The 24,583-nt window shown below is 38.7% G+C and overlaps 5 protein-coding genes, 1 long non-coding RNA gene and 1 other non-coding gene across 7 annotated transcripts; 3 read left to right on the forward strand and 4 right to left on the reverse strand.

Annotated features, from left to right (window-relative positions):
- The first annotated feature begins 189 nt into the window (after positions 1-189).
- On the forward strand, positions 190-3,313 carry LOC137739152 (mitochondrial phosphate carrier protein 3, mitochondrial-like). Its single transcript, XM_068478662.1, has 6 exons — positions 190-685; positions 1,320-1,681; positions 1,805-1,848; positions 2,528-2,742; positions 2,825-2,949; positions 3,041-3,313. Exons 1-6 carry the CDS (start codon positions 380-382, stop codon positions 3,099-3,101), a joined length of 1,113 nt encoding a protein of 370 aa, XP_068334763.1. The 5' UTR covers positions 190-379; the 3' UTR covers positions 3,102-3,313.
- A 330-nt stretch (positions 3,314-3,643) lies between these two features.
- LOC137739151 (V-type proton ATPase subunit C) lies at positions 3,644-7,114 on the reverse strand. Its single transcript, XM_068478661.1, has 11 exons — positions 6,841-7,114; positions 6,663-6,731; positions 6,302-6,429; positions 6,089-6,188; positions 5,671-5,738; positions 5,441-5,582; positions 5,138-5,254; positions 4,810-4,935; positions 4,365-4,448; positions 4,201-4,280; positions 3,644-4,052 (listed from the first exon to the last, which is right to left on the reverse strand). The coding sequence occupies exons 1-11, from the start codon at positions 6,952-6,954 to the stop codon at positions 3,950-3,952; spliced, it is 1,131 nt and encodes a 376-aa protein (XP_068334762.1). The 5' UTR covers positions 6,955-7,114; the 3' UTR covers positions 3,644-3,949.
- A 1,697-nt stretch (positions 7,115-8,811) lies between these two features.
- TRNAK-CUU (transfer RNA lysine (anticodon CUU)) lies at positions 8,812-8,884 on the reverse strand. Its single transcript has one exon. It is a non-coding gene; the product is annotated as a tRNA-Lys (tRNA).
- Positions 8,885-9,299: 415 nt separating this feature from the next.
- LOC137739198 (B3 domain-containing transcription factor FUS3-like) lies at positions 9,300-11,828 on the reverse strand. Its single transcript, XM_068478745.1, has 6 exons — positions 11,481-11,828; positions 10,259-10,348; positions 10,030-10,130; positions 9,862-9,908; positions 9,686-9,762; positions 9,300-9,590 (listed from the first exon to the last, which is right to left on the reverse strand). Exons 1-6 carry the CDS (start codon positions 11,826-11,828, stop codon positions 9,300-9,302), a joined length of 954 nt encoding a protein of 317 aa, XP_068334846.1.
- Positions 11,829-13,847: 2,019 nt separating this feature from the next.
- On the reverse strand, positions 13,848-18,211 carry LOC137739167 (long chain base biosynthesis protein 2a). Its single transcript, XM_068478682.1, has 12 exons — positions 17,707-18,211; positions 17,548-17,613; positions 17,318-17,406; positions 17,067-17,212; positions 16,856-16,980; positions 16,681-16,774; positions 16,108-16,271; positions 15,658-15,819; positions 15,077-15,203; positions 14,746-14,912; positions 14,540-14,647; positions 13,848-14,388 (listed from the first exon to the last, which is right to left on the reverse strand). Exons 1-12 carry the CDS (start codon positions 17,830-17,832, stop codon positions 14,290-14,292), a joined length of 1,473 nt encoding a protein of 490 aa, XP_068334783.1. The 5' UTR covers positions 17,833-18,211; the 3' UTR covers positions 13,848-14,289.
- Positions 18,212-18,871: 660 nt separating this feature from the next.
- Positions 18,872-20,000, forward strand: LOC137739169 (uncharacterized). The gene is made up of 3 exons (XR_011069086.1): positions 18,872-19,116; positions 19,278-19,417; positions 19,713-20,000. It is a non-coding gene; the product is annotated as an uncharacterized lncRNA (long non-coding RNA).
- Positions 20,001-20,550: 550 nt separating this feature from the next.
- LOC137739199 (histone H2A.Z-specific chaperone CHZ1-like) lies at positions 20,551-21,117 on the forward strand. The gene has a single exon (XM_068478746.1). The coding sequence runs from the start codon at positions 20,551-20,553 to the stop codon at positions 21,115-21,117; it is 567 nt and encodes a 188-aa protein (XP_068334847.1).
- The last annotated feature ends 3,466 nt before the right edge of the window (positions 21,118-24,583 follow it).

Here is a 24,583-nt window from a genome sequence, read left to right on the forward strand (position 1 = left end):
TGACCGTTACACAAGGTGATACACTACGTGTTATTATATGATGAAATATGTGTGTTAAAAAGTTAATAACTTAAAATATAAAAAATTTTACCACTTACATACATATAGATGTACCATCCGTGTTCCTGTCACATGATAAAAATTCTCTCCATGTCGTGGAAATGATGCGAGGGTTGAGCTAGCGTCGGACCAATAGGCGCATAGCCAAAACCGGAATAAAAAAGGGCAAGAGGAGAGGAGAGGAGCGCCCCATTTCTAGCAAAAGCATCTGGCAGCGAGAGTTTGGGAGAGAATACCCTTCTCTCTTCTTCCGTTTCCCTCTCTCTCTCTCTCCTTCTTCATCTCCCAAATCTCAGAGCAATCAATCACTCTCTCTCCCATGGCTCTCTCAGACAAGCAAGCGCGTAAGGCTCTGATCCCGAGCTTCCTCTATAGCTCCTCGTCCTCCATCGCGCTGGAGAAGATGCTCTACGCCAGGCCTAGCGGCGGCTTCACGCCGACTGCCACCGTCGAAGGAGTCTCCGCCAGGAAGGGCCTCGTCATTCCGTCGCCCCGCGAGCCCTTGGGGAAGATCGAGATGTACTCGCCTTCCTTCTACGCTGCCTGTACTTTTGGAGGAATTCTCAGCTGTGGTCTCACTCACACGGCCGTCACTCCCCTTGACCTCGTCAAGTGCAATATGCAGGTCAGATCCCTAGCTATTTCTTCCCCGAGCTCTTATCTCTGACTTAATTTTGATTATCTATGCTTATCATACAATTGCTTCTTTTATCTGATTAGATCTGTGCTATTTTTCTTCGGTTTTGCCCGTAACATTTCATTTGTGTATGTATCTGTGTGTGTGTGTGTGTGTGTGTGTGTGTGTGTGTGTGTGTGTATGTAATTATTCGGATATCTTTCCTAAGTTCTTGGACTGTTCAGGTCTGTGATTTGTAATCCGTGGCTCACATATTGGCTGTGAATTTTGTATATTTTGGCTCTTATTTCCACTGCATCATGATCTGAACTGGATCTGAATTCCGTGGAATTTTCACAATTCTAGGGATTTTATTTAATTCTTTATTTGTGCCCTCTCGATCATGTTGTTTTATTATATTTTGAGTCTTTGATCTATTGATTTTCAGTCTAATTCTGTATCGATTGATTGCTTGGCATTCTATATTGATTCCTTCATTTTGTTATTTTGCTTTGAAAGGCTGTCAATGTAAGATATTTGTTTGGTTCATATCAGAGACATTTGTAACGTGCACATATTTCTCACTTTATTTAATGGTGAAGGTAGATAATTTGATTGTGGGTATTATTTATTGATTTTTCAGATTGATCCCGCAAAATACAAAAGCATCACATCTGGTTTTGGAGTTCTGCTCAAGGAGCAGGGGGTTAAGGGCTTTTTCAGGGGATGGGTGCCTACCCTCCTTGGTTACAGTGCTCAGGGTGCCTGCAAGTTTGGATTCTATGAATTTTTCAAGAAGTACTACTCTGACCTTGCTGGACCAGAGTTTGCTGCCAAGTACAAGACCTTGATCTACCTTGCTGGTTCTGCATCTGCTGAGGTCATTGCCGATGTTGCTCTTTGCCCCTTTGAGGCAGTCAAGGTCCGTGTGCAAACTCAGCCTGGATTTGCTAGAGGTTTGTCAGATGGACTTCCTAAGTTTGTCAGATCAGAAGGTGCTCTTGGGTAAGTTGTACTGCATCATTGTTGTAATATTTTTTATTACACACAGATGCCTGTTTTGTTTCTTTCAGTTTCAAACTAAATTACCGTCGCTAAGATTAACATGTGAATAATTTTCAATTTCAGATTGTACAAGGGTATTGTTCCACTATGGGGACGTCAAATCCCATGTAAGTTGGAAAGATTTGAATACATGACCGTCTTTATCCTGATACTCATGTGAACTGCATATGATTTGAAAGGATTATTCGATTGTATCCTGATGCACCATATGGGGAACCCCTTTTAAACATGAAAGCGATAATTTTAGAGATGCAATTGGTAACCACAAACTTGAAAGCTGTAGTTTTGAACTTTTGAATACTACTTCTATGTCATGTTTACTATTATGAAGTTTCTAAGTTGTTTTATTTCTCATCTTCCTCCATGCTTCTGCAAGTTACATGGATTGTTTGCACAATAAGCAATTGAGGTCATGATATTGTTGCATTTTTCTAGCTGTAGGTAGATTGGATGAATTTTCCGGCCACAAAAAATAGCCATATTTATGTTTTTTTGGTTTTAGATATAATCTTATGATCCATGTTTACTTCTTATTTGGGTTTTGAGCCCTTCGGTGTAGCCTTCTGTTGTCATTTATTAAAACAAATATTTCTTGCTTGAAGCTTTGTGTGGGCCATGTTTAGATTTATCTTCAGCAAATTGCCTATTATATTCTACATTTTCTTTATGAGGTTTCTGAAACTTGCCTGATAGGTGCTGAATTTGCGTACTTGCGTTTTGATGATCTTTAATCTGTATTTCTTGTTTTGGTATGCTGATTACTTACCTACTTGTTCTTTCTTGCAGACACCATGATGAAGTTTGCCTCCTTTGAGACTATTGTGGAGATGATCTATAAATATGCCATCCCTAGACCTAAGAGCGAGTGCTCCAAATCTTTGCAGCTTGGTATAAGTTTTGCTGGTGGATATGTGGCTGGTGTATTCTGTGCTATTGTATCTCATCCTGCTGACAATCTTGTCTCCTTCCTCAACAATGCCAAAGGAGCAACAGTTGGTGATGTGAGTGCTATGGTTTCTGGATTTGTTCTAGTACATTTTCTTCCTTGCTCTGTTTTGATTGTTTTGGTTTCTGGCTGTGCAGGCTGTCAAGAAGATGGGAGTGATCGGTCTCTTTACCCGTGGGCTTCCTCTTCGTATTGTCATGATTGGAACTCTTACTGGAGCTCAGTGGGGTATCTATGATGCATTCAAAGTTTTCGTCGGACTGTAAGTCATTCCTTCCTGCAACAATTTGTTTTGTTATTAGTTTATGTAAATGCATGGTTAGGTAAATTTTTGTGAATCGGTATATTTTCAGGCCAACAACTGGCGGTGCTCCCCCTCCGGTTGCTGCTGCATCCGAGCTTGCTAAGGTGTAAACCACTGGGTGATCAACCGCATCGACTTTGTTGTTTTTTGGAACTGAAAATTTGTCATAGGAAATAAGCATAGGATTGCTGAAGTTGCTTAAATGGCTTCAAACAGGAGTATTGTTTCTTTTGCATTTGGGGATGGTTTTGCTCTCATCCTCTTTTAAAAGACGTATTTGTAGTTAGATGAGGTATGAATTTGAAATTTTATGTTGGTGTTGTGGGGAGTCACCCTTTGTCGAGTGTAGGCGACAAAAAATAATGTTAGATGGGGTATTTTCTTTGCCATCCCAAAATCGAAAGGCATGGGAATTATGCCTGCATACGATTTTTGTTTATCGTTTCAAACTGAAATGATTTGAAATAGGCTCATGCTGTTCTTCGAAGGCAATTCTTGCTCCACATTTCTTGTAAGATTAAATCGTTAACTTAATCCAATGTCGAAACATAAGTGCAAGTTTGGATTGAAGGTCAGAAATGGGAGAAACACGCTCGAAAGTATAGAAAATATGTGTAAAAGCCAAACATCCTCGCAAGAGCACTGAACGAAATATGTCAAAGGGCTGAAAACCCAAAGATATTATTCCCATCGCTTCTTTCAAATAATTATAGAAATGGAGGTACAGCCAAGAACTGTGATTCCATGTTCTACAGATATTATTAGTACGGAGAGCCCCGAAACTACCAACTTTTAAGCACCAAAACAAAAGGATCCCTCACGAAGAATCCCAGAGCAGCAATTATAAATAAATAAACAAAGAATGCGACTGTAAATGCTAATATACAAATTATCCCGTCCACTGTTATTGTCGTCCAAAAAGATCCTCAGATTCTGACAGGGATAATCAAGCGCCCATTCAAACAAGATTGATCGTGAATGAAACATATGGATGTGCATCCGCATCACCTGCTAGACCAGGCACTCCTCCCCCGGCTTCATCATCAGTTTTCCAGAAGGTACTGCATTGTTGACAAAAACATCAAGGACGTAAGGTAAGAGAGAACATCACACAAGGTTTCTTAGTATAGAACTGGTCAGTTATGTTTTATGGAAGAGTTAGGTTCTCCCTTTGTGTAAAACAAACATAAAGAAAGCTTATGGACTTGCCTGTTGCCACTGTCGCACAATCCTTCAAGGATTGAACGGACTTTCTTCTCGGCTTTTGTAGTAGGGGCTAGCACGCATGCCTGAAATTTCATTTGAATATCCAATGCTTAGTCAAGAGAAAATGCTTGGTCGTAAACCAGTGACAACAGATGAAACTTATTTACCAAGAAATTTGGTGGTAAACCATATCTCAAAATGCTCTCTGCAAAGACACGTACAGCACAAAAATGCATCCAGGAGCTAAAAACCTGCAGGCAAGAAACTAGTTCATTGAGTAAGAAATTTCCAAATTTGTCGTAGGAGGGCATGCAAAAACAGGATACAACAATAGCATTAATAACATACGATAATAATAGTACAACAATTCCACCAAGAATAATTCTGGAAAACTGTAACCAAGAGAGAGAAAAAAGCAGGCATCGTGCATGGAGGCCACTCAAATAAGGCCATCAGGGGAATCTTTAATTTAAGATTACTAGGTAGAGACACCCACAAGTAATACCACTGTCTACCACAACATGACCCATGCTACCGCAATTTTGCTACATTTTTATTGCACGGCCAGTGACATAACCTTGAACAAAGTAAACTGAGTGAAGCAAAAATTACCTCCCCGTAACTGGTATAGCACCACTGCAAAAGGGAGGCTCTTAAATTTTCTTGGTCTTGCACCAATTTTTCTAACTCCTGCTTTCGATTTTCTTGTGCTTCAGAACTGTATTCAAAATCACGAATCTGAACCACATGATAAAGAACCATGAGTCAGTCATAAAATTTCTCGGAGTGTAAAAAATGGAACTAGGATATTTGCATATCTCTATTGCTGTTACATTTATCAGATCAGTGATTTGATATTTGCATAAACTGTAAAGGAGATTCATTTTTGCAACTTTCATGGGAAATCAGAACAGCATGTTCAAAAAACAAAAGTACGCACCTGGAACCCCTTTTCACGAGCACTTGTTCTAAAGTTATCTGCAACCCGATTAAACAGTGTTACAGTGTAAAGAGCATATTCATTATCTTCAAATAACTTCTTGGAGGACCTAGGGACCTGAAAAATGCTTAATATGATCAAATAAGACTGAAAGAAGAAGGCTGCAATAAACATAAAAAAATTAAGTGCTAGCTGTTCTTCCAAAACTTTGCAAGATAGGATGTATATCAACTATCTCCAACCAACTGCAATAACCTGGTGTCAGTAGCAGCTGAAGTAAAAAGCTCTGGAGGTAAATCATACCACATAGTTAGTCAAGGTCTCATAGCTTGATAGCCAATCCTTCTGAGAGTACTTGGGAACAATTGCAAGGAGGGTCACTAGATGTTCTGAAACAATGATGTCCTCTGATTTCACTAAACTTGAAAGATCACGAACTGCTAAGCTAAAAAACACCGAAAGATTAGTAAACCAAGAATCGTAATAAAATAGGTCATACTATTGCAAAGATTAGAGTTATAGAAATATTATACCTTCCACTCTGCTTTCTATTGATAGCATTCAGTTGACTGCGGACATTATTATACTCGGCTACACGAACCTAACATACGAGTCATAAAATGGTGATTTATTTTTCTTGCAAAGAGTCGGACTAAATATATTTAAATCCAACTTATCATTAAGTTGTTTGTTTGGGTAACAAACTAATGAAAAGAGCTGGAGAAACTAGGCTCAGCGCCATTAACTATAGTCATTCACTTCTCCAGCAACAAATATCATCTGTTATACCAATAAATTCCATCCTTTAACAGCAACAGCTTGGGCCCCCTCATCACAACAAAGAAATGCTTATAGTGACTACAACTTATGGAGTATGTAAAGTTTATCATTCCAATAAGTTTTAGGAAACTCACATCTCATCAGGTTGAAGCAAAAAATATGAAGCATTACCTTGAGATCATCCTCAATCTTTGCAACTTGACCATGTATGCTGTCTATCACCTCCTTCAAAGGCGACATTGTTGGATACTTGGCTTCATCCCAAACAAACCTACCACAACAAAAATCCAAATTTCAAAACTCAGTCACAGACAGTGACCACAGATAAACCAAAACACCACACGTCAAGTCCATTATTGATCTCATTGAACTGTGAATTAATACCTGGTGAGGTATGAATCGACAGGCACTCCATCGACAGTCAGAGCGCTACTCTCCACGCCAGAAACCCTCTCAAGCTCCTCGATCTGGCGCCTGATCTTATGAGAAACACCCTCTACAAAGTTGTTGGACTACAAATTGCCAAAAATCACAAAATTAAAACTAAAATTTACAGATCGGAGCGAAGAAAAAATTGCATTCTAATTGCAACAACTATAAAGAGAGTATTCCCAGGCAATGAGATTTCAATCGGATAAGATAAAATGTCTGAAAATTATCATTGAAAAAAGATAATTATTGGTATATTAAGCTACCAAACAAGTTTCAGAATTCCAAATTATCAATACAATAATCGGGAGAATACCTTCAAGAGATCGTCGCTGAGGGAGAGAAGAGAATCCAGGGTTCCAACACGGAGATTAGGAATATTGAACTGCAAAAAGTGTTTGATACAATTAAATTAAACGAGCAGATAAATGAATTGGAAAAAATCAGATCAGATCTTGAAAAATCAGAAGAAGGAGAGAAACAGGAGTAAGTACTCTGTAGAGGGGAGTGTCGAAGGAATGCTTGGAGATTTGTTCCTGCAGACGGTTCCATAGAGACGACGCTGAGTTTTGAACCGGCAGAGACACCACCCAATACCTGCTCGCCATTCAATCCACCCACCTAATCAATCCGCTCACCCTTCTCTCCTTCTCGCAGCTTGCTCTGTGCTTTTGCTGGGCGCTCCTCAAACTCCCTCTCTCTCTCTCTCTCTCTCTGCTGGGTGCTGAGTGCTGAGTGCTGCTTCTCCTTCTTTTGTTTTCTGTAGATTTCTATTTTCGTGTTTAATTCCTGATTTCTTTTTCCCTGCCAAAATTATATATTTACTAAGAGCAACTCCACCCCTATCCACTTTGCGCCAGCACCCAGCCCATTTATCCACTTAATTGAACAGTAATAGACCAAATGAACAGTAATAGGCCAAAGCATCTCCACCCCAAAAAAAGCTGGCACCCAGTCTAAAAATGTGCTGGCACAAACGATCTCCACCCCTACAAAATGCGCTGGCACCCAGTCCATTTAAAATATTAAATAATTTTTTTTTAAAATAATAAATAAAAAATAGTTTTAATTTCGAATAGGATTTTTAACCAATCTTGTCACGCCACGTGTCATTATCCGAACGTACTATTTTTTGAATAGATTTCCGCTAAGATTTTCAACCAATCCCGACAACCCACGTGTCACTTCCTGTTTACAATAATTTAGGCAAGATTTCGATAAGATCTTTTCCATGTACATCGCAAAACGATTTCGTAATTTTACTCCACATTTCTTGCTTATCCATCTCATTACCCGTAATCGGGTCATGAGTAGTGCGAACCCAACATTCACACAACGTAACATCTTCACTGAGCTTCCACGAAGTCATTTTTTTCTCTCAAAGTGTACAAAATATTCAAATGTAGAAAGTGTAGAAAATATTGAAATGTGGTGTAAGGTGGAAGATGAGGGTTAGGTATTTATAGAAAAAAAAAATTAATTTTTTAAAATTTTTCTGTATTTTTTAAAAAATTTAGACAATTTTTAATAAATTTTAATGTTGTAATTAATCTGAACCGTTGGATTTGAAAAATAATCAAATCCAATAGCCAACACGCTGCCACGTGGCCAACGGTCAAATTTCTGACCGTTGGGCCTTTTTTTTTTTTTTTTTTTTTTTAATTTTTGGTGAAAAAAAGGTGGACCGTTGATCTGTGATCGGACGGTCCAATTTAAAAGTGAAATTTAAATTTTTTTTTACCGTTGGAAATCCAACGGCTCTGAGGAGGGCCACGTAGCCCTCAGCCGGTCGAACCCAACTTGCCCTGCACGCGGGCCCCACCGCCTGCAATTGCTGTCGGCTACTCGCGGGATAGAGAGTGTGTTGTGCACGCGCCAGGGAAATGGACCAGCCTCTGGGTCTGTCCATTTTGGGCTGGGCTCCTGCCTGGCACGGGCTGGGTGCCAGCCTGTTTTGCGGGCTAGACCTGATTCACTTGGTGCCGGTCCATTTTTTTCACTTGGTGCCGGTCCATTGGGCACGGACTGGAACTGCTCTAATAGGCCAATCAGATTGTGCCATCTCATCCTGATTCATCCACAACTTCTATAATTGCCTATTTCTTCGGAATGAGAATTCTCGGATAATGAGATCTTTAAATCATGTTCATTAATCATACATCGTATGGTTAGAAATTATTTTAAATATTTTTATTTAAAATTAAATATAAATAATACGTGACTAAAACTAACTGCATAATATACGATGAACGAACATAATTTGAGGATACTCAAAAACCTCTGAGGATCCTCATTCATTTCTTCGTAGCAAGATAAAAAAAATATTAAAAAAATTAAAAAAAACCAATAACCGGGTAAAAATGAAGGCATAGGAACCCGCCAAAATAATAAAAAAGAAGCTAAAAAAAACCAATAACCGGGTAAAAATGAAGGCATAGGAACCCGCCAAAATAATAAAAAAGAAACGCCCACCGTGGGGCTCGAACCCACGACCACAAGGTTAAGAGCCTTGCGCTCTACCAACTGAGCTAGACGGGCTGCCCATCTGTCGTTAGACAAAATTCCATAATCAACGGTTAAGCATGAGTCAATTCATAGATAATGTTAGATCTGTGGAACAAGATTACTCGTTCCAATTACATATGTTGTTAATCTTTTAACATATTCAATACTCATTTCAGTTTCTTATGCAAGAAGATTGGGAGATTAACCGATATCATAAATCTATCCAGAAAATTAAACAAAATACATGTCACAAGTTTATACACTTGTACTACACTCGCTCCTGCCTTTATTGGTACATACGATCAACTGTCAAAATACGATACAAAGGTACAAAAAGAGAGAGTCAGACTCATTTGGTCACTTTCACTTAGGTGGCTACATATTTTCATATGGTTGCATGCAATGCCCCTTATACTGATATTGCACATATATTAGTTTACGCTAAAACTTAATAGAAGTCGTCAAGAGACAAGTTCTCAACAGATCCAAAACTTTCATGCAGAGACCCATTTCTGGAGTAGTTTGTCATCATTGATCCCCCGGAAAAATCAAGCAGAGAGTCGTTTGAGTAGGTGGTGGTGTCATACACAAATGACAAGCCCGCAGTCGTATCCTCTTCCATTTTCGGCATGTAAAACGAACTCGACTCCTGCATATAGAGGTCATTCACCGCAATGTTCATACCACTTATGTCTCCGTATACATGATCTTGGTCAGATGCCTTTCTTGCCTGAATGACCTGCAAATGCACGTACGGTCAAGAACAACTTAATTAGCGTCTGTTTAATTAATGATCAAATCATCTTGAACTGTATAATGGTCTGGTCACCCTACATAATTCTGGTTGTGATTATCTTGGTAAACCATGATATAATCTCCAAACTGTAAGCCATGTGCATTAACAAATTCACCTGAAAAAAAAAAAAAAATCAACATTACAAGATTGATAATCCAATATAAGATTAAGAACCAAATGTTTGATAAAAGGGAAAGAAGGCAGAGATATGTACCCGTATTTTCAAGTACATACATTCGGCTGTTGTTATTAGGCCAAAACCTGATTAATTAGAAAAAGCAACAAAAGTAGATGACTTTTTGTGCAATCATAAATTGCCAGAAAATTGATCGGGGCTTGAAAGGAATAGAGAACTCGTTAAAGATATTGAGGAGCTTCAAACCTGTACTTGAAGCTCCAAACATGTAGACCATCTATGTCATCCATGTTGATTGGCATTCCTTCCTTTGATTCGAGGGTAGGGAGATGAGCCTCAGCTGCTTTCTGCGATTAAGTAAACGATTTGGCATTGTCATATACATATGAATCTTTAATAGCTCAATTAGTTAGCATGATACTATTCATATCATGGCCAGTGCCATTTACAAATGCGATACATATTGAGTAATTACCTTGGGGAGTATCATTCTTCTGAGAGAGCTCACGTCACTATTCTTTAGCTCTTTTTGGAAAAGAAATCGCAACCGTGTTGGATCAATTACCTGAAGCATCCAGATCCATTCATGATATCATTGAAATCAGACCAAGGCAAAAAAAGATATGCATCGAACAAACTTGTCTTGAGATAAGTGACAAGTCACAAAGGTGCAATGTTTTCTATCATGTCATGTCTTGGACAACAAATCAAATGATGATTAGCATTTTAACAAAGTTAGAACCTTCAGAATCCAGAATCCAAGCTAGATTAGGTATTCTATATCAAATACGAATAAATCCAACTAAGATTCGCTCATCAAACATTACTATAAAGAGTGAATTCCTCAATTCTTCGGCCTTTTAACTAAAAAAAAGGTGAACTCATCAATCGAACAGTTATTTAACTATACAATGTTCATATCGAATATGACAAATTCGTACTATAGAGTTTCCCCATAATCTATATCTAAGGGGAAGGGGGTTTATGGGGACTCTTTTCGAACACAGACAAATTAATTAGTAAAGGTTGTTATATACGTAATGTACGTTGACATACATCTTTCTATCAGTAGATTTATACAGTTGGTGCCCAACCTGATCATGTCATCACATAGATTAAGTTCATAAATATTAGATCCGACTGATTCCATTGAACCAACATATCATTACAAAGTAAAATAAAATAGTTAATATTTCAGAAGGAAATCCCCCCAAAGAAAAACATACAATTGCCCTTGATTAATCATCCAAATCACAACATTTATAACGAAGCCGGAAACTCCATTTATAAATTTTGATAGAGTGAATAATTGTAAGTGTGAAGGGTCATATATCCAGTCCAGGAAAAGGTCAATCAAATCAATCTAGTCTTTGTAACAAAAAAAAATTAAAATAATGAAAAAAAAATAAATGGAAGAAAATCAAGCAAAAAATACAAATCAAATTAACATACATCTGATGGAACATTGTCAGATCATATGGACCGAAAAGTAAAACATCAGATTTCATGTGATTACCAAAGGGGGAGCACATAAATCTCAGAAAAATAATCAAATAAATAAGAAAATAATTCAATTAAATTTAACTCAAACAAAGAAGGGTAAAATTTGAAGAACAAATTAATAAGCAAATAATACTGATAATTTATATACGTATGAGAGTTAGAGGGAAAAGGAAAGGGAAATTGAGGAAGCTCACACGTGCAGGAGGGAGAGTGGAGGGGGGTGGTAGCACGTGCGAGGGGGTGGAGGAAGCAGCAGCAGCGAAAGAAGAGAGGTCGTGAAAGTTGATAATGGAGGATCGCCTATGTCTGGTCATTCGTTTCTTCCTGAGGACACCGAAACTGGTCACAGCACGGACAAGGTCATGGATCGATCCGCTCCGCTCCGACCCGTGAACTTTACTCTTGTGATCCGGGTTATCCTTGTCCCCCTTGGCAATGACAAGGCCGCGCTCAGCCCCTACACCTGCCCTCAAGCCAGAGGCCTCGGTTTTCTCACGAAGGCCGCCACCTGCTACAGCTGCTGCCGCCGCTGTTTGGTCCATTAAACCAAAAGCAAAAGTGTTAAAAAGCAAAGGAAATTACTAGTACAGGTTGGACCTTGGATTTCAGTAACAGTGGCTGTGAAGGACGCTCGGCAGTCGCGAAATGGGTGGGCTACCTCTTTGGAAAGAGAAGTATATATATCTAGCTTAGCTAGGTGGTTCTGGAGGTGTGTGCTACTCCCAGCTTAATTTGCTACCTTTTTCTTAATTTTTGTTTAATTTTCCTTGTTTTCTTTGCTATTTTTGGCAAGGGCTTTTGGAGAATAAAGTTTCTGCTGGTATCCTTGATTTTCCAGTGACATTTGTGCAGCCTGCATTTAGTCTTATCATGATTTCTAAAAGCTTTTTCTTTGCTCTCTTTTTTCACATCTGTTTCATTGTTTATGTGCAAATGGGGTTGTATGTATTAATGTATGGACGAAAAAGCCAGATTTAGGGTTTAGCTATGGTGTTCGCAATGGAGCAATTTACAAAAGAGGACCTCCTGTTCTGGGTCGGATGACAAATGTGCAATATGCATTCATGGTTTTGTTTATTTTTATTAAACCTTGCTAGCTAGTTAACTTAATGATCAAACCATGGTTAGTGTTAAGAAGTGTGGAGGGGATGGTGGGGGAGGGGGAGGAGGGGATAAGGTGGGGGGTGGTGGTAGTTGGAGAGTGGCCAACGGAGGAGTGACGGATGGACAGTGAAGACAGCAATGTTGGGCTGAGATGAACCTCCAGGTGTTGCAAAAGTTCTGACTCCCCATGCAACTGTGTAATCAATTCAATGGCATCTCTCTCTCTCTCTCTCTCTCTCTCTCTGAGAGACGAACAAGAGAGTTTTACGTATGGTAGGGATGAAGGAGAGTTTCCGGTGTGATACTCACACCATGGACTATTTTACTCACTAATCACATCAAGCATAATTTATTAAAACGCACGGCCGGGATCGTTTAATTCCGAAAATCTACGGCTATCTGATTTAACTGACTGAAAAAACAGACCTCTAGGCTCCATCTGATTTCCAGATTTTACGCCACTTAATCTGATTCACATTCGGACTTCGCATTTTCTTTTTATTTATTACGACATCCATTTCCATTTAAAACTTTGAATTTTTGTGCTGACATGAGCTCGAGGAAATGTACTCCTCTTTTAGTGTTCGAATTCGAATTTTCTTCTTTATAATTTAAATTTTGAAGTATATTTTGTTGTAAAATATATAGCTGGAAATTTTGGGACGTACCTTTTTCAGAGGTAAAATAAAATTTATATATTTGAAATGAGGGGCATCAACAGATTTATACGTGAACAAAATTTTGAGACTCAAACATAACTATAAAAACAATAAAATAATTAATGATCAAAATTAAAATGGTGACATAAGGAAAAAATTTTGCACTATACATTGTATTGTGGGTAAATTTGGGAAATGCCTTTTTTGCCCCTAATCGCTCACTCCTCTTTTAACCTCAAATATGCTTCCGCTGCCACTTGGATGCCATGCAAAAGTGAATCAAATGATGTTTTTTTTTTTAGTAAATCGATTTTTTAGACTATATTTGCAATTTGCAAACCATATTACGTGTCATTAATAGAAAATAAATACGTTAATTAATATTTAAATAGGTGATATGCTTAGTATTATTCCTTTTTTTTGTTCGGATAAATGAAGTGATAAATTAACAACTCTTAACTTAGACTCCACACCTCGAGTAAATAAGAGTGCATTTTTGTTCACCATCTTCAAGTGGCATTAATACTCATCATCCTATTTATCATCGTTGAATAATTTTAAATTTTAAAATTTGTATTTATAAATTAATCAGCATCACCATGAGTAAAATCTAATTACAGCAATACCAAGGTAATCATTGTATTCGAGAACTATACTGTGTACCATTTGCGGCAAATTGGCCTTGCAATTCGCCCATTTAATTTTGAATTTTCTGAACTGTTCAGGTGAAGAAAAGATAGACATTGAGCTGACCATTTGTCATTGTAATTGCTGGAAAATAACCAACAAAAATTCAAGTGAGGAAAAGATATATATTGAATTGACCATTTGTCATTGTAATTGATGGAAAATAACTAACAAAAATAGCAAATTCTGGTCACAAACTAACAGGTTCCATTTGCACAACTCGTACGAAGAAAAGAGAAAACCGATATAAATAAACAAAACTAGTAGAAGTTAGAACAGTGAAATACTATCCCTCCCAACGCATGAATGAGGGTGAAATCGATCATGTATGAACAAAAAACGCCCTATTCGAGCGAAGCACGGTGCAGACCTTTGATATAGAGAGTACCACATTACAACGGGAGCTGATGACAACGCAAGTTAAATCACAAGGTACAGACTGACATACGTGATCATATATCCTAGACTCTAGTCCAGCTACCCCGGCCCCTTTTATGCCTCACAAATGACCATTCAATGCTCTAAGGCATCCCTCCATCTGCACTTTTGCTAATCAGTCCAGCTTCAGCAACCTTTCTTCTTCGGCCTGCACCTTCTTTGGTTCAGCAGGGAAGTATTTTATACCCACCAGATCGCCAACCCTGCCGATGACCTGAAAGAACCAAACCCCAAAACAATGTCAAGGCACAAACTCTCACATTGCAACCAATATTGCAACTGTGTTACAAGGATGTTGCATATACTTGGAATAACATGAAGCCAGGGAATGGATGTCCAATAGAACAAGTTATACATGAATTTACCTCCAAGGCTTTGATCAAGTCTTCCCTTGTATGAGATGCGGATATGCATATACGTGCCCTTGCCAACAGTAGCGGGGTTGCTGGAAATGCTACTGTCACAACAGCTACCTGTAACAGCACCATTCATTAAGGGTAATTTAAGTTGACTTAGGAGCAACAGAAAACTATAACCATAGCGGACAACTGTGGGGGCACTATGGACTCACATTCTGCTTGAGGCACTCCCGTGAAAAGGCAGGAATTTTGGCTGGGTTGTAAAGCATAATTGGCATTACTGGAGAGTCATTATCCCCCAAAACCTCAAAACCCATTTTTTGTAGTTCTGACCTGAAAAAGTTGCTATTCTCCCGTATACGTGCAAGTTTTTGGGCGCCTACAAGGAAACAAAAACTCTTTCAGTCATCGTCTATAGAGAAGAAGCATTAAAGGCTAAAGACATTTGCAGAATATCTACTAAAAACAAGACATACCAAAGAAAACAGAAGAAAACAAAAACAAAGAGAAATTGAGGAGGCAGAAACAAGTATCTATCAGCACCTCTATTGGAACCATCCTCTCCAAGAAGGACCTTTATGGCGCATATTATTTGTTGGGCAGCTGGTGGTGATATTGAAGTTGCATAAAGATGAGCAGGGCAAGTGTACTTCAAGTATTGTATAAGCTCCTGGACATAACAGCATTGACCACGTTAAATTCAATAAAGAGCTCATGATGTCTTTTAAATAACTCTGCAAAGACACACCATGTGAATAAAAGGATGGCATAACTGAGGCATGTCAAAGTGTTTGTTATGAAGAGAATATAAAAACTCAATACATGGTAATTTGTCTAACAGCTAAGAATCAAATAAACCAATGTATCATGCAACGGAGAAAGCCTTCTCCCAAAATCAACAAATGCTTTTCAGCTAAGAGTTAAAAAGTGTGTTCAGCCAGGTTGATCATCCAGAAATACCACTTAAGTAAAGATACCAACAGCCAACCAGCCAGTCATATAGATTATGCAGAATTAAGTCTCTCCTATTTCAATGAATGCCTTTTCCACATTGAGAGGCTGGCTAGATCACACCACACACTGATCAACAAATTCAAAGTATAAGGAAAGTTCAAAAAACAAACCTTAGATCCTGCAATATAGCCACCACATGATCCAAATGATTTGGTAAATGTTCCCATCATGATATCTACATCAGCTGTATTGACACCTAAGAGCTCACAAACACCTCTTCCAGTTTTCCCTACCGCTCCAATGCTGTGGGCCTCATCCAAATATGTATATGCCTAAGACAAGAAAGGAAGTAGCAGAGAATAAATACATAATATCCAAACTGCTCAGCAATAGTTTAGTAAGGTATTTCCCAATTAATTAGAAAAGTAATACATTCCGTTAAAGAATGCTTCACAGAATGTTGATTTTATTCTCTGTTGTGACGAATGACCGTTAATATGCTTGTGTCTCTAAGTTTTAGACAAACCCATAAGAAAATATATTGCGAAAAATGAAAGTATACTGCATAGAACTAGGAGACCAAACAACATATATTGAAGTGAAAGTTACCAAGGTGCAACCTTATATTTTTTGCAGATTGCTATAATCTCAGGAAGTTTGCAAAGCTCCCCTTCCATGCTGTATATCCCCTCCACAATGACAATTATCTTCTTCCAGGGTCTGCGGGTCCTAGGCTGACCCTCTGCGATTTTTTCTCTCAAAACTTCCTCTAAATGAGCAGGAGCTGTAAATAAAGCAACAAGTAGATATAAGGGTGCAACCTCCAACCTGAGCTTCACGTTTTTCTTTTAATTTTAATGAGTAAAACTCTATTCATGTTATCATCAACATCTCACAGAGAGAAGCAACATATTGGAAATGCATATCCGATTAACAGCCCTTTCATTCGAGTAATTAAATAAATCCATAACACGGATTAGGAAAACGGGCAAATAACCGAAAAACCTGTCATTTACTTGCAAAACTCCTGCCTAACCCCACAGTCTTTGCAATTAAATATAAACTAACACTTCCTCAGTGTGCTCTCTTTGTATAAAAATATACGCCATCATTTAAAACCTGAAATGTAGAATTTATGCCAAGAACAAATCCTCAGCATCCACGCTACACAATATAGTAACTAATGAACTTACTATTGTGTTGGAAAACACAAACTCTAGCTCCAGATCCTCTTGCGCCATTGACAATGGAGTTGTGGTTCAAAGAATCACTAACAATCAAGCCTCCCTGTAAAGTCAAATGGCACATATTCAGATAAGGAATGTAAACACAAAATTAGAAGTCATACATTTGAGAAAAGATGCAAACCTTCCCCATCAGAACAGGAAGGATAGCAGAGTTTGTGACATAACCCATTCCGAAAACTACAGCAGCAGGTTTCCCAACAAAATTTGCAACACACTCTTCCAGCTCATTATGCAAATCCGTGGTGCCTGGTGATAGAAGCGTATCATGGTAAATTCATTTAGAAAAATAGCTCAAACAAATTTTCCTTGCAAAGTAGAATTAGTATACCGACCGCCATCAACTCGGCTACTACATGTACTGGGAGAATATTTTTTCAACGTCTCAATAGCGCGAGGTGTGCAGTACTCATCAGATGCAGCAAAGCCAAGGTAATTGTAAGATCCCAAGTTAAGGCATCTACTGGTTTTTTTGGTTAGCCTGCATCAGCCGAGTTACACAATGAGAAAATAAATCAAGAAAACATAACAGAAGGCGCGAAATATACATGAAATTGCGGAATCGGAGGAAATTTGTAATCGTTACTTGAGTGTTTTGTTGTAGTCATTGGAGTAGCGTTCAACCACATCAAACCAAGCATCAGGAGCACTTGCAATAGGCCTATTGAAACAGTCCTGACCAGTTAAAAAATTAACCAGAATTATCAATAATTATGTTTAAGGGACTCCATGGAATTCATGCGTAATTGCAGGACCAGCTGCATCCATTTCATACAGTTGAAGAAATATAACACAATCAAATGAATAACAATATACCTGAATTCGAAGATAAAGCCGGCGAATGTAGAAATCTTCAAGTCCTAAACAGATTGGAGCATAACCCTGATTTTTGCAACAAAACAATGCCTTTTTAAACATAAAATTACAGGAAAAACTAAACAATAGAAACAAAATTATGTACAAAGATTACGGAACCTGCAAATTGCTAGCACTCCACCAGTCGATGATTTTGCGGAAGAAATCTCTGACTTGGCCGAAAACGAAGAGCAATCCATAGCTGAAGTACGTGGTTAACGCGGTTAAATAAGGGATGGCAATCATTTTTGTGGTGGGACGATTGTATGATCCGAAAGCTACGTCGTTTAAGCTGTTTGAAGCTTGGCGACGAGAACTGGATCGGGGAATCTGGGAGTTTCGGAGCTGTGAGTAGGAGTTTCTGAGGGTACGTAGTTCAGAGATGCGGTGTAGATCCGGTATTCGAGTCGGGTTGACCCGTTGGATGGGTCAGACTCGGATGGGGAAGAGGATGAGAGGAGATAGGAGGAAGGTGGTGGTGTATAGTCGTCCAATCTGTTTTTGGTGCCCCACTTTGTGGATTCAATTCAGTGACCGCGTTGGCGCTGCCGAAAATTTCCGAGCCAATATCAAATTGGGAATATTTTACGCTTACCAGGTCATTAGAAACGGCGAATAATTCCCACCAAAAATAAACAACGAATATTATTTTAGTGGGAAATAAAGTTGAATGCGTTACAACTTAAGAGGATGTAGAAATAGAATTTAAGATCATCTTTAAATGAGATGTTAAATTTAAATTTGAAGGCTTACGTGACACTTTGGCATTTTTAAACTTTTGATCTTCAACCGATATGTTAAATTTTAAACAAAAATAATAATTCATATGTATTTTCTTTGCATTGGGAATGCAAAGAAACAAAAGGATAATGGTTTAAACCAAGAAAAAGTTAATAAAAAGCAAGGTGCTGTCAAATTTGGCAACAAGGGGGAGAGATGTCAATCCATGTCATACCACATCAGATTTAGTTTCTCGGTTGGAAAACATTAATGCTGTCTTTTGTTACCATTATTGCTGATTTGGACATTTTGACATCTCCTTTGGAGATGCTCTAATAGGATTTTAATAAAGTTTGAAATTTAGGTGTAGTTAATTAAGATTTTAGAATAAGATTTTAAAATATTATGAAATCATGATGTAGTCAAATTAGGATTTAATAGGATTTTGAAAATCCATCCAAATTCAGAGATAGTCGATTATGATTTAAAAAAAAAAAATCCACACAAGTATAGGTGTAGTCAAAATCTCAAATATTTAGTAGGATTTTATTAGGTGAAGGATTTTGATGAATTTGAAAGAGGTGGTATAAATACCAAATGCCATCCAAAATCCAATCCTAACCCCTCTGATTTCTTTTCGATGTAGACGAATATGAACAGGCCATTCCACCTATATGTCAAGCTCCTGCCTTTTTCACCGATTCTCATGTCAAGCAGAAGAAAGTGTCCGACGCAATTTGGCTTTTGATCTCTCTGCTCAGTACGACGCCATTCCTACTCTAGTCGAGTTGATTATCTGAGATGTCTCAGGTATGATTTTTCACCCAAACCTTGAAAATTTTATTTTCAATTCTTCCAAACTTTGAATAATTTTTTTTTCGTGCGTTGTATGTTTCGAAAACGAACTTATGGTTGTTGATTGAAACAGGAATCACAATTTATCTTTGTTTTGTGACTTTCTGCATTTCTAGTTCTGCTTTCCACTGTTGCAAGTACCATGCATATTTGGCCTCCAAGTTGTTTGATTAAATGCCTCAAAGAAGTATATGGGAATCGTATTAGAGGACTACTGCAACCTGCAAAGGTTCTAATAAAAGCACCTTCGAGTTAGGTCAGGTGATGCACTCAATTACTTCAGTGATTAGTAATACTTTTTCCTTGTGTGTGATGCCCATGTAATTCATTTTGGTTTGTATATTGCATTATGTTGAATAAATAAGCAATACATAGGCAACTGGTTGTACTTGAGGACAAGAAAAGCATTCATCAGTTGAGAAGATGATGATGAATTGCTAGACAACAATTCAATTGATGTTATTTTATGATTTCCTTGTAGCTTTTATATAGCAGTAGTTTGACTATGACGATAAACTATATTTATAATTGAATGGCCTTTGCTGAAACAGTTAGCAGACTCACTGATGAAGAATTGGAAACTGAGACGTATAGAATAAGTGAGACAAATTCATGATCTCTTCATCCAGTTTCATCTCTTGTATTGCGTGGAAGTGCTCCGTTGGGTCATAGGGACTTGTTTAGTCCAACTGAATATGTCAATGCAAGGAGTCCAATTGTTTATGGCAGTAGGAGCTGAAAAGGTTCATAATGCAGTTGGAAGTTTGGAAGTGTTCTGTTGTTGGTGATTTAATCTTTGTTTTTCTTTCATAATGGTCGGTGAGTTCATTTTTGGCTCATATGGAAGCCAATTTAATGTTACGTGGAACAATGACATTTAACGATATATTTGTGCATATAAGTTAACAAAGTCACATAATTGTGGCTAAGACTCATAATTTGACAAAACAAAAAATGACCATAAGAATAAAGCAAACAACAATAAATTCCTTCAAATTGGGAAAAAATAGGTTTTGGGGAGGATTTGGTACGAGGTATGAGCATAACGAGTGAATATGAATATTATAATAGATGTGGTTTAAAATTTTCAATAATATTATTCGTGCACTTATTTTTAGACAATATCGAAAAACTTCCTTATGTATTTTAGAAAAATACCAAGTAACTTAAATAAATATAAATATGGCGGAATTTTCTAACAAAGAAAGCCCTAAAAAAGTAAGATTGAAACCGAGGGAAAATTCTCGATGCGGCAGGCGGCAGACCTCTCGTACGAATTGGCATCCCCTCGACTACTCTTTGTGGCGTTTCAAAACCCTAAACTTACCACCCAATACCAAGAGCTCCAATCTCTCTCCTTGTTAACCTCTCACTAAAGCTCAATCACCCATGGCTGAGACCAAGGACCAAGGCGAACTCACATTTCCCGCGAAGCGCAAACCCGATCTCAGCTGCGGTGACCAGCCCGACTGCCCCAACAAAACCCAGAAGCTTGAAGTTCCCCATCACAGTCCGTTGGCTGCCGAACCTCAAACTCAAAACCCAGAAAATTTCCACAACAATTCCTCCGCTGGCGAAGAGAAAATCTGTAAGTTTGAAGCCAGTGCTGACCTCGAAGACGAAGACGAGGAGGAAGATTACGAAGCAGAAAACGACTGTGAAAAGTCTAACGGGAAGGCGGAGGTGAATCCCAAGGGGAAGGGCATTATGAGAGATGACAAGGGCAAAGGGAAACTGGTAGAAGAAGATGACGACGACAGCGACGATGATTCGAGCGACGGCGGAAGCGAATTCGAAGACGGAGACAGTGATTTGTCGGATGATCCTCTTGCGGAGGTCGATTTGGATAACATTCTTCCTTCGAGGACTCGAAGACGGCAGGTGCAGCCAGGGGTTTACATTGCTAATGACATTGGAAACGAAGAAGAAGATGACAGTGATGACAGCGATGATTGATTTGAGGAGGAAGGTCAGTAAAACCACCAAAATTAGCAGGCAAAAATTGACATTATGTTTTGCAAAATAGTATTAGTAGCAAGTGATTCGATGAGGTTATGCTAATTAGTTGCTCTATGCGAAAACATTGCAGCTAAGGCTGTGAATACTTTATGTAATTCAATCTAAGTATTTAGTCCTTATTGGATTCTATCATTCCGTCGGTATTATCCTTCTTCAAGTTCAGTTTTGAAGTTTGTGTGCATATGTTTATGCTTTTTTGTAACATGGCAGAGTAGTGGCTACAAGCTGTAATTTTAGAAATCATGTGGGAAAACTTGATCACAAACTTTTTGTTAGGAAGACAAAAGTTTTGAGAGCGCAAACATGCCGAACTTTTGAAACAAAGACCTCGTCACTTATTTTGGGAAAGGGAATGTTCTTCAGGTTGACTAGGCTAAGCATAAATGTATCCCCCTTTCTGTAGTTTTAGTACCATCTCCCTCAAGTCCCTGACCCCCTATGGGGATTTCCAGGTGGTTAGTCTTACTATTTGCACAGGCATCGTTAAGGTTTAAAGCTGGACTGTCTTGCTGAAGAGTTTGCCTTGGCTAAAAATAGCAAGGTCACTTCAAGGAGAAAAAGGGGAGAAGATTTAGTAAACCCTTAGCTCTAGTTAAGGAAGTGATTTATCAATTAGCCCTTTGAAGAACATCACTTGCCTATGCCAAAGTTGCAGTTCTGAGCTAGGTCACTAGGTATGATGCTATGTGGGATTCTGTGATGTGGTACAGGCCAAATCACATTGTAGTTCTGAAGTTATCGTCATACAAGTGGATAATCTGTCATAGGGTATCCGTCTATTATTATTGATTGCTCCTTTTTCCAATCGCATGGAAATACCATTACTTGGAAATTGGAATGGTCCAATGGAGAATGGAGGAATGATTTTGATGTGATCCTCACCTATAGCATTTTGTTTCGTTTAAATCTACTTAATTTGGCCGAATCTTAGTCTCTTTATATTGTCTGTGGATTATGAATTGCGTTGCCTATGTGGTCAGTCTGGATCTGGAAGACTTCAGTGTCGGTAAATATAAGCATTGGTTATACCTAATCTTCTTTGCATATGAAAATTTTAGTACTTATCTGCAAGGCTGGTGATTGCTTTTTTAATTTTCCAATCCCCAAATCATACTAGAGGTCAAGGATTATGTTTCTCCATTGTTTGCTACCCATCGTAGTTTGACTATATGAGGAATCGAGGATCAAGTTCTATTGTCCCCAATCTGTGGTGCCATCTGGAGACAGGGGATTGTGACTTGCCTGTAATGCATGTTTTCCGTTCGGTGTTGGTCGTATAAATGTTGCTCTATTTCTTCTCCTCTTCCCTTGGCTGACGCAACATATGGGTAGCCGGAGATGACTATGTCGTAGATTTTACTGGTTGTTATGCACGTATTTTGTGGAGTTGAGAGGTGCAAATTATATGGTCTATGCTGCCCCCCTTTGTCTATCTATGCAGTTGGTCTTTTCTTGTTTCTTGTTTCTTTTTCTTTCATTTCCACTTTTCTTTTGGTCTATGATATCGAACTGAAATGATTTCTTATTCCCATTTTCGTCTTCTTTTGCACACTCCCCATTTTGTTTTGAGATGTTAAAAGCCTTTGGCATGTTCAATCTTGGAAGTTGGAAGCATCCTTACCCCCCCCTCCCCCCCCGGCCGCCCTTGGGCGTTGGCCCATAAGTGGAGATCGTTTCACTCTGGTGGGCCGATAACTGAAAAGGCGTAACCATATCACTCTAATCAATCGAGCCTAATAAAATGACTTACATGGAATTGGTCATGGCCGTGTGTTTTCACGGTGCAAAAAAACACCCAACAGGGAACTTGTACTAGTGCTACGCACCATGTAGTGTTGCTTGTTTATAAAAGCTAAAAGTAAGTCTGAATCCCCATGTTCAACACCGCCACCACCACAAAGATCACATGCATCGCATTCCCTTCCCTTGGCATTGCATTGCATTGCATGCCTCCCATAGCCTTAGCCCTTGCCCTTGCCCTACCTAGGTTTTCCTAGGTTTGTCAATTCTAATTGTTCTTCTTCCTTCTTCTTCCAAAAGGGAAAGGGAAGATGACGTCATCGTCATCATTAACATCAACCTAGCTAGCTATTAGCTAACAGTAACAAAAGTTATGTGGTCCTTTAATTTCCCAGTTTCTCTCTCTCACTCTTGTTTATACAGATACCATGTAGTTTTGTCCGGGAGACCACGACCACGACAACGAGGACAACCATGACCACCCATTCGTACTGTCGTGGTTTGCTAAGTTTGGATTACTTACTATCAAGCCACGAGTGTGGGGACAGACTTCTAGCTACCATATCACTTGCTTGGACTTGGAGTTGGCAGTCTTGGGGCCAAGTTTTATAATTTATGACAATTATACATAATATATTTGCCTTGCCTCTCTCGTCTCAGTCGCTTTCAGCCTACTTTCACCAAAGGTTCGAAAACGCAGTAGCGGCAGACCACGGTGCACCTTCAATTTCATGCGTTATGATATCGCATGCCCTCTACCCTCTCTAGCCCTCTACCCTCAATCTTTTTGTTCCCATTTCCTTTCTCGGATACCAAATTTTGTACAACTATAGAGCATAGTACACGGACACCCGATAAATTCTTACGTCCGTCCAGAGGCACGTATGCTGTATGGAATAGGGCACCAAAGGGTGGGACCAAAATATAAGGGTTTGACGTTTCATGTGTGCTGTTTGGTGATCACAAGATACAATCATCCCCAACACACACTCTCGTAACTAAAACTAATTACCCGAATAGCAGTAAATAAGTGTGATTTGAAACTTTGAATTAGGTAGTTGTGTAAACTTGATGAACCTCCCATCACATGGGTGCAATACTAGTCAATAATTGAGGCAGCAAGATATATAGAGAGGAAGATGGAAGAAATGATGATGACATGTGTTAAAAATCATATATATATGACTTTGGTGGCTTTCAGCTTGTTGAATTATGTAAGCCCCAAGTCCTTGTAATTATATGGGAGTGGGGCTACAATTCTATTTAATTATGCCCCTCTTGGCCTAACCACTCCCGGCTTTCGAATGCAAATTCCGATACTGTGATTGGATGATTGCATTAAACAAAATTCATGGTTGTATTACGTATTAGTTGGCAGTAGTCAGTACAGTAGTAGGCTTATGCCAGACAAATATTGCCAGCCTAGAAACTACTCTCAATAATTATATAACCAAAACAAGGACTTTTCATTTCAATTTGTTCCACTCTTAACCAAGTTAAAGTGAACTTTGCTTCCTCGGCGACTTTGGTAATAAAAGTCATGCAGGCGGCCAAGTCTTCAGACCTTGTTCGTGTCGTGTGTATATTTACCATTTAGTAGGGAAGGTGCACTTCTTCTCACTTCTTGGTTTGTTTTTTTATAACGAAAAACTCTCGGTACTGT

This window comes from Pyrus communis, chromosome 7, assembly GCF_963583255.1.
Source record: "Pyrus communis chromosome 7, drPyrComm1.1, whole genome shotgun sequence".
NCBI lineage: Eukaryota > Viridiplantae > Streptophyta > Magnoliopsida > Rosales > Rosaceae > Pyrus > Pyrus communis.

What these genes read in the sequence shown, in the direction of transcription:
- LOC137739198 (XM_068478745.1), bottom strand. Translation starts at nt 11,828, where the DNA reads ATGGACCAAACAGCGGCGGCAGCAGCTGTAGCAGGTGGCGGCCTTCGT. An exon ending in CCACTCTCCCTCCTGCACGT is followed by an intron (nt 10,349 to 11,480) that starts GTGAGCTTCCTC and finishes TGGATGCTTCAG; the next exon opens with GTAATTGATCCAACACGGTT. An exon ending in GTATGTACTTGAAAATACGG is followed by an intron (nt 9,763 to 9,861) that starts GTACATATCTCT and finishes TTTTTTTTTCAG; the next exon opens with GTGAATTTGTTAATGCACAT.
- LOC137739152 (XM_068478662.1), top strand. Translation starts at nt 380, where the DNA reads ATGGCTCTCTCAGACAAGCAAGCGCGTAAGGCTCTGATCCCGAGCTTC. An exon ending in ATGGGGACGTCAAATCCCAT is followed by an intron (nt 1,849 to 2,527) that starts GTAAGTTGGAAA and finishes TCTTTCTTGCAG; the next exon opens with ACACCATGATGAAGTTTGCC. An exon ending in TTCAAAGTTTTCGTCGGACT is followed by an intron (nt 2,950 to 3,040) that starts GTAAGTCATTCC and finishes GTATATTTTCAG; the next exon opens with GCCAACAACTGGCGGTGCTC.
- LOC137739199 (XM_068478746.1), top strand. Translation starts at nt 20,551, where the DNA reads ATGGCTGAGACCAAGGACCAAGGCGAACTCACATTTCCCGCGAAGCGC.
- LOC137739167 (XM_068478682.1), bottom strand. Translation starts at nt 17,832, where the DNA reads ATGATTGCCATCCCTTATTTAACCGCGTTAACCACGTACTTCAGCTAT. An exon ending in GACTACAACAAAACACTCAA is followed by an intron (nt 17,213 to 17,317) that starts GTAACGATTACA and finishes CGGCTGATGCAG; the next exon opens with GCTAACCAAAAAAACCAGTA. An exon ending in ACTTGATCAAAGCCTTGGAG is followed by an intron (nt 14,389 to 14,539) that starts GTAAATTCATGT and finishes TGGTTCTTTCAG; the next exon opens with GTCATCGGCAGGGTTGGCGA.
- LOC137739151 (XM_068478661.1), bottom strand. Translation starts at nt 6,954, where the DNA reads ATGGCGAGCAGGTATTGGGTGGTGTCTCTGCCGGTTCAAAACTCAGCG. An exon ending in TCGACACTCCCCTCTACAGA is followed by an intron (nt 6,732 to 6,840) that starts GTACTTACTCCT and finishes CACTTTTTGCAG; the next exon opens with TTCAATATTCCTAATCTCCG. An exon ending in GTTTACCACCAAATTTCTTG is followed by an intron (nt 4,281 to 4,364) that starts GTAAATAAGTTT and finishes ATGAAATTTCAG; the next exon opens with GCATGCGTGCTAGCCCCTAC.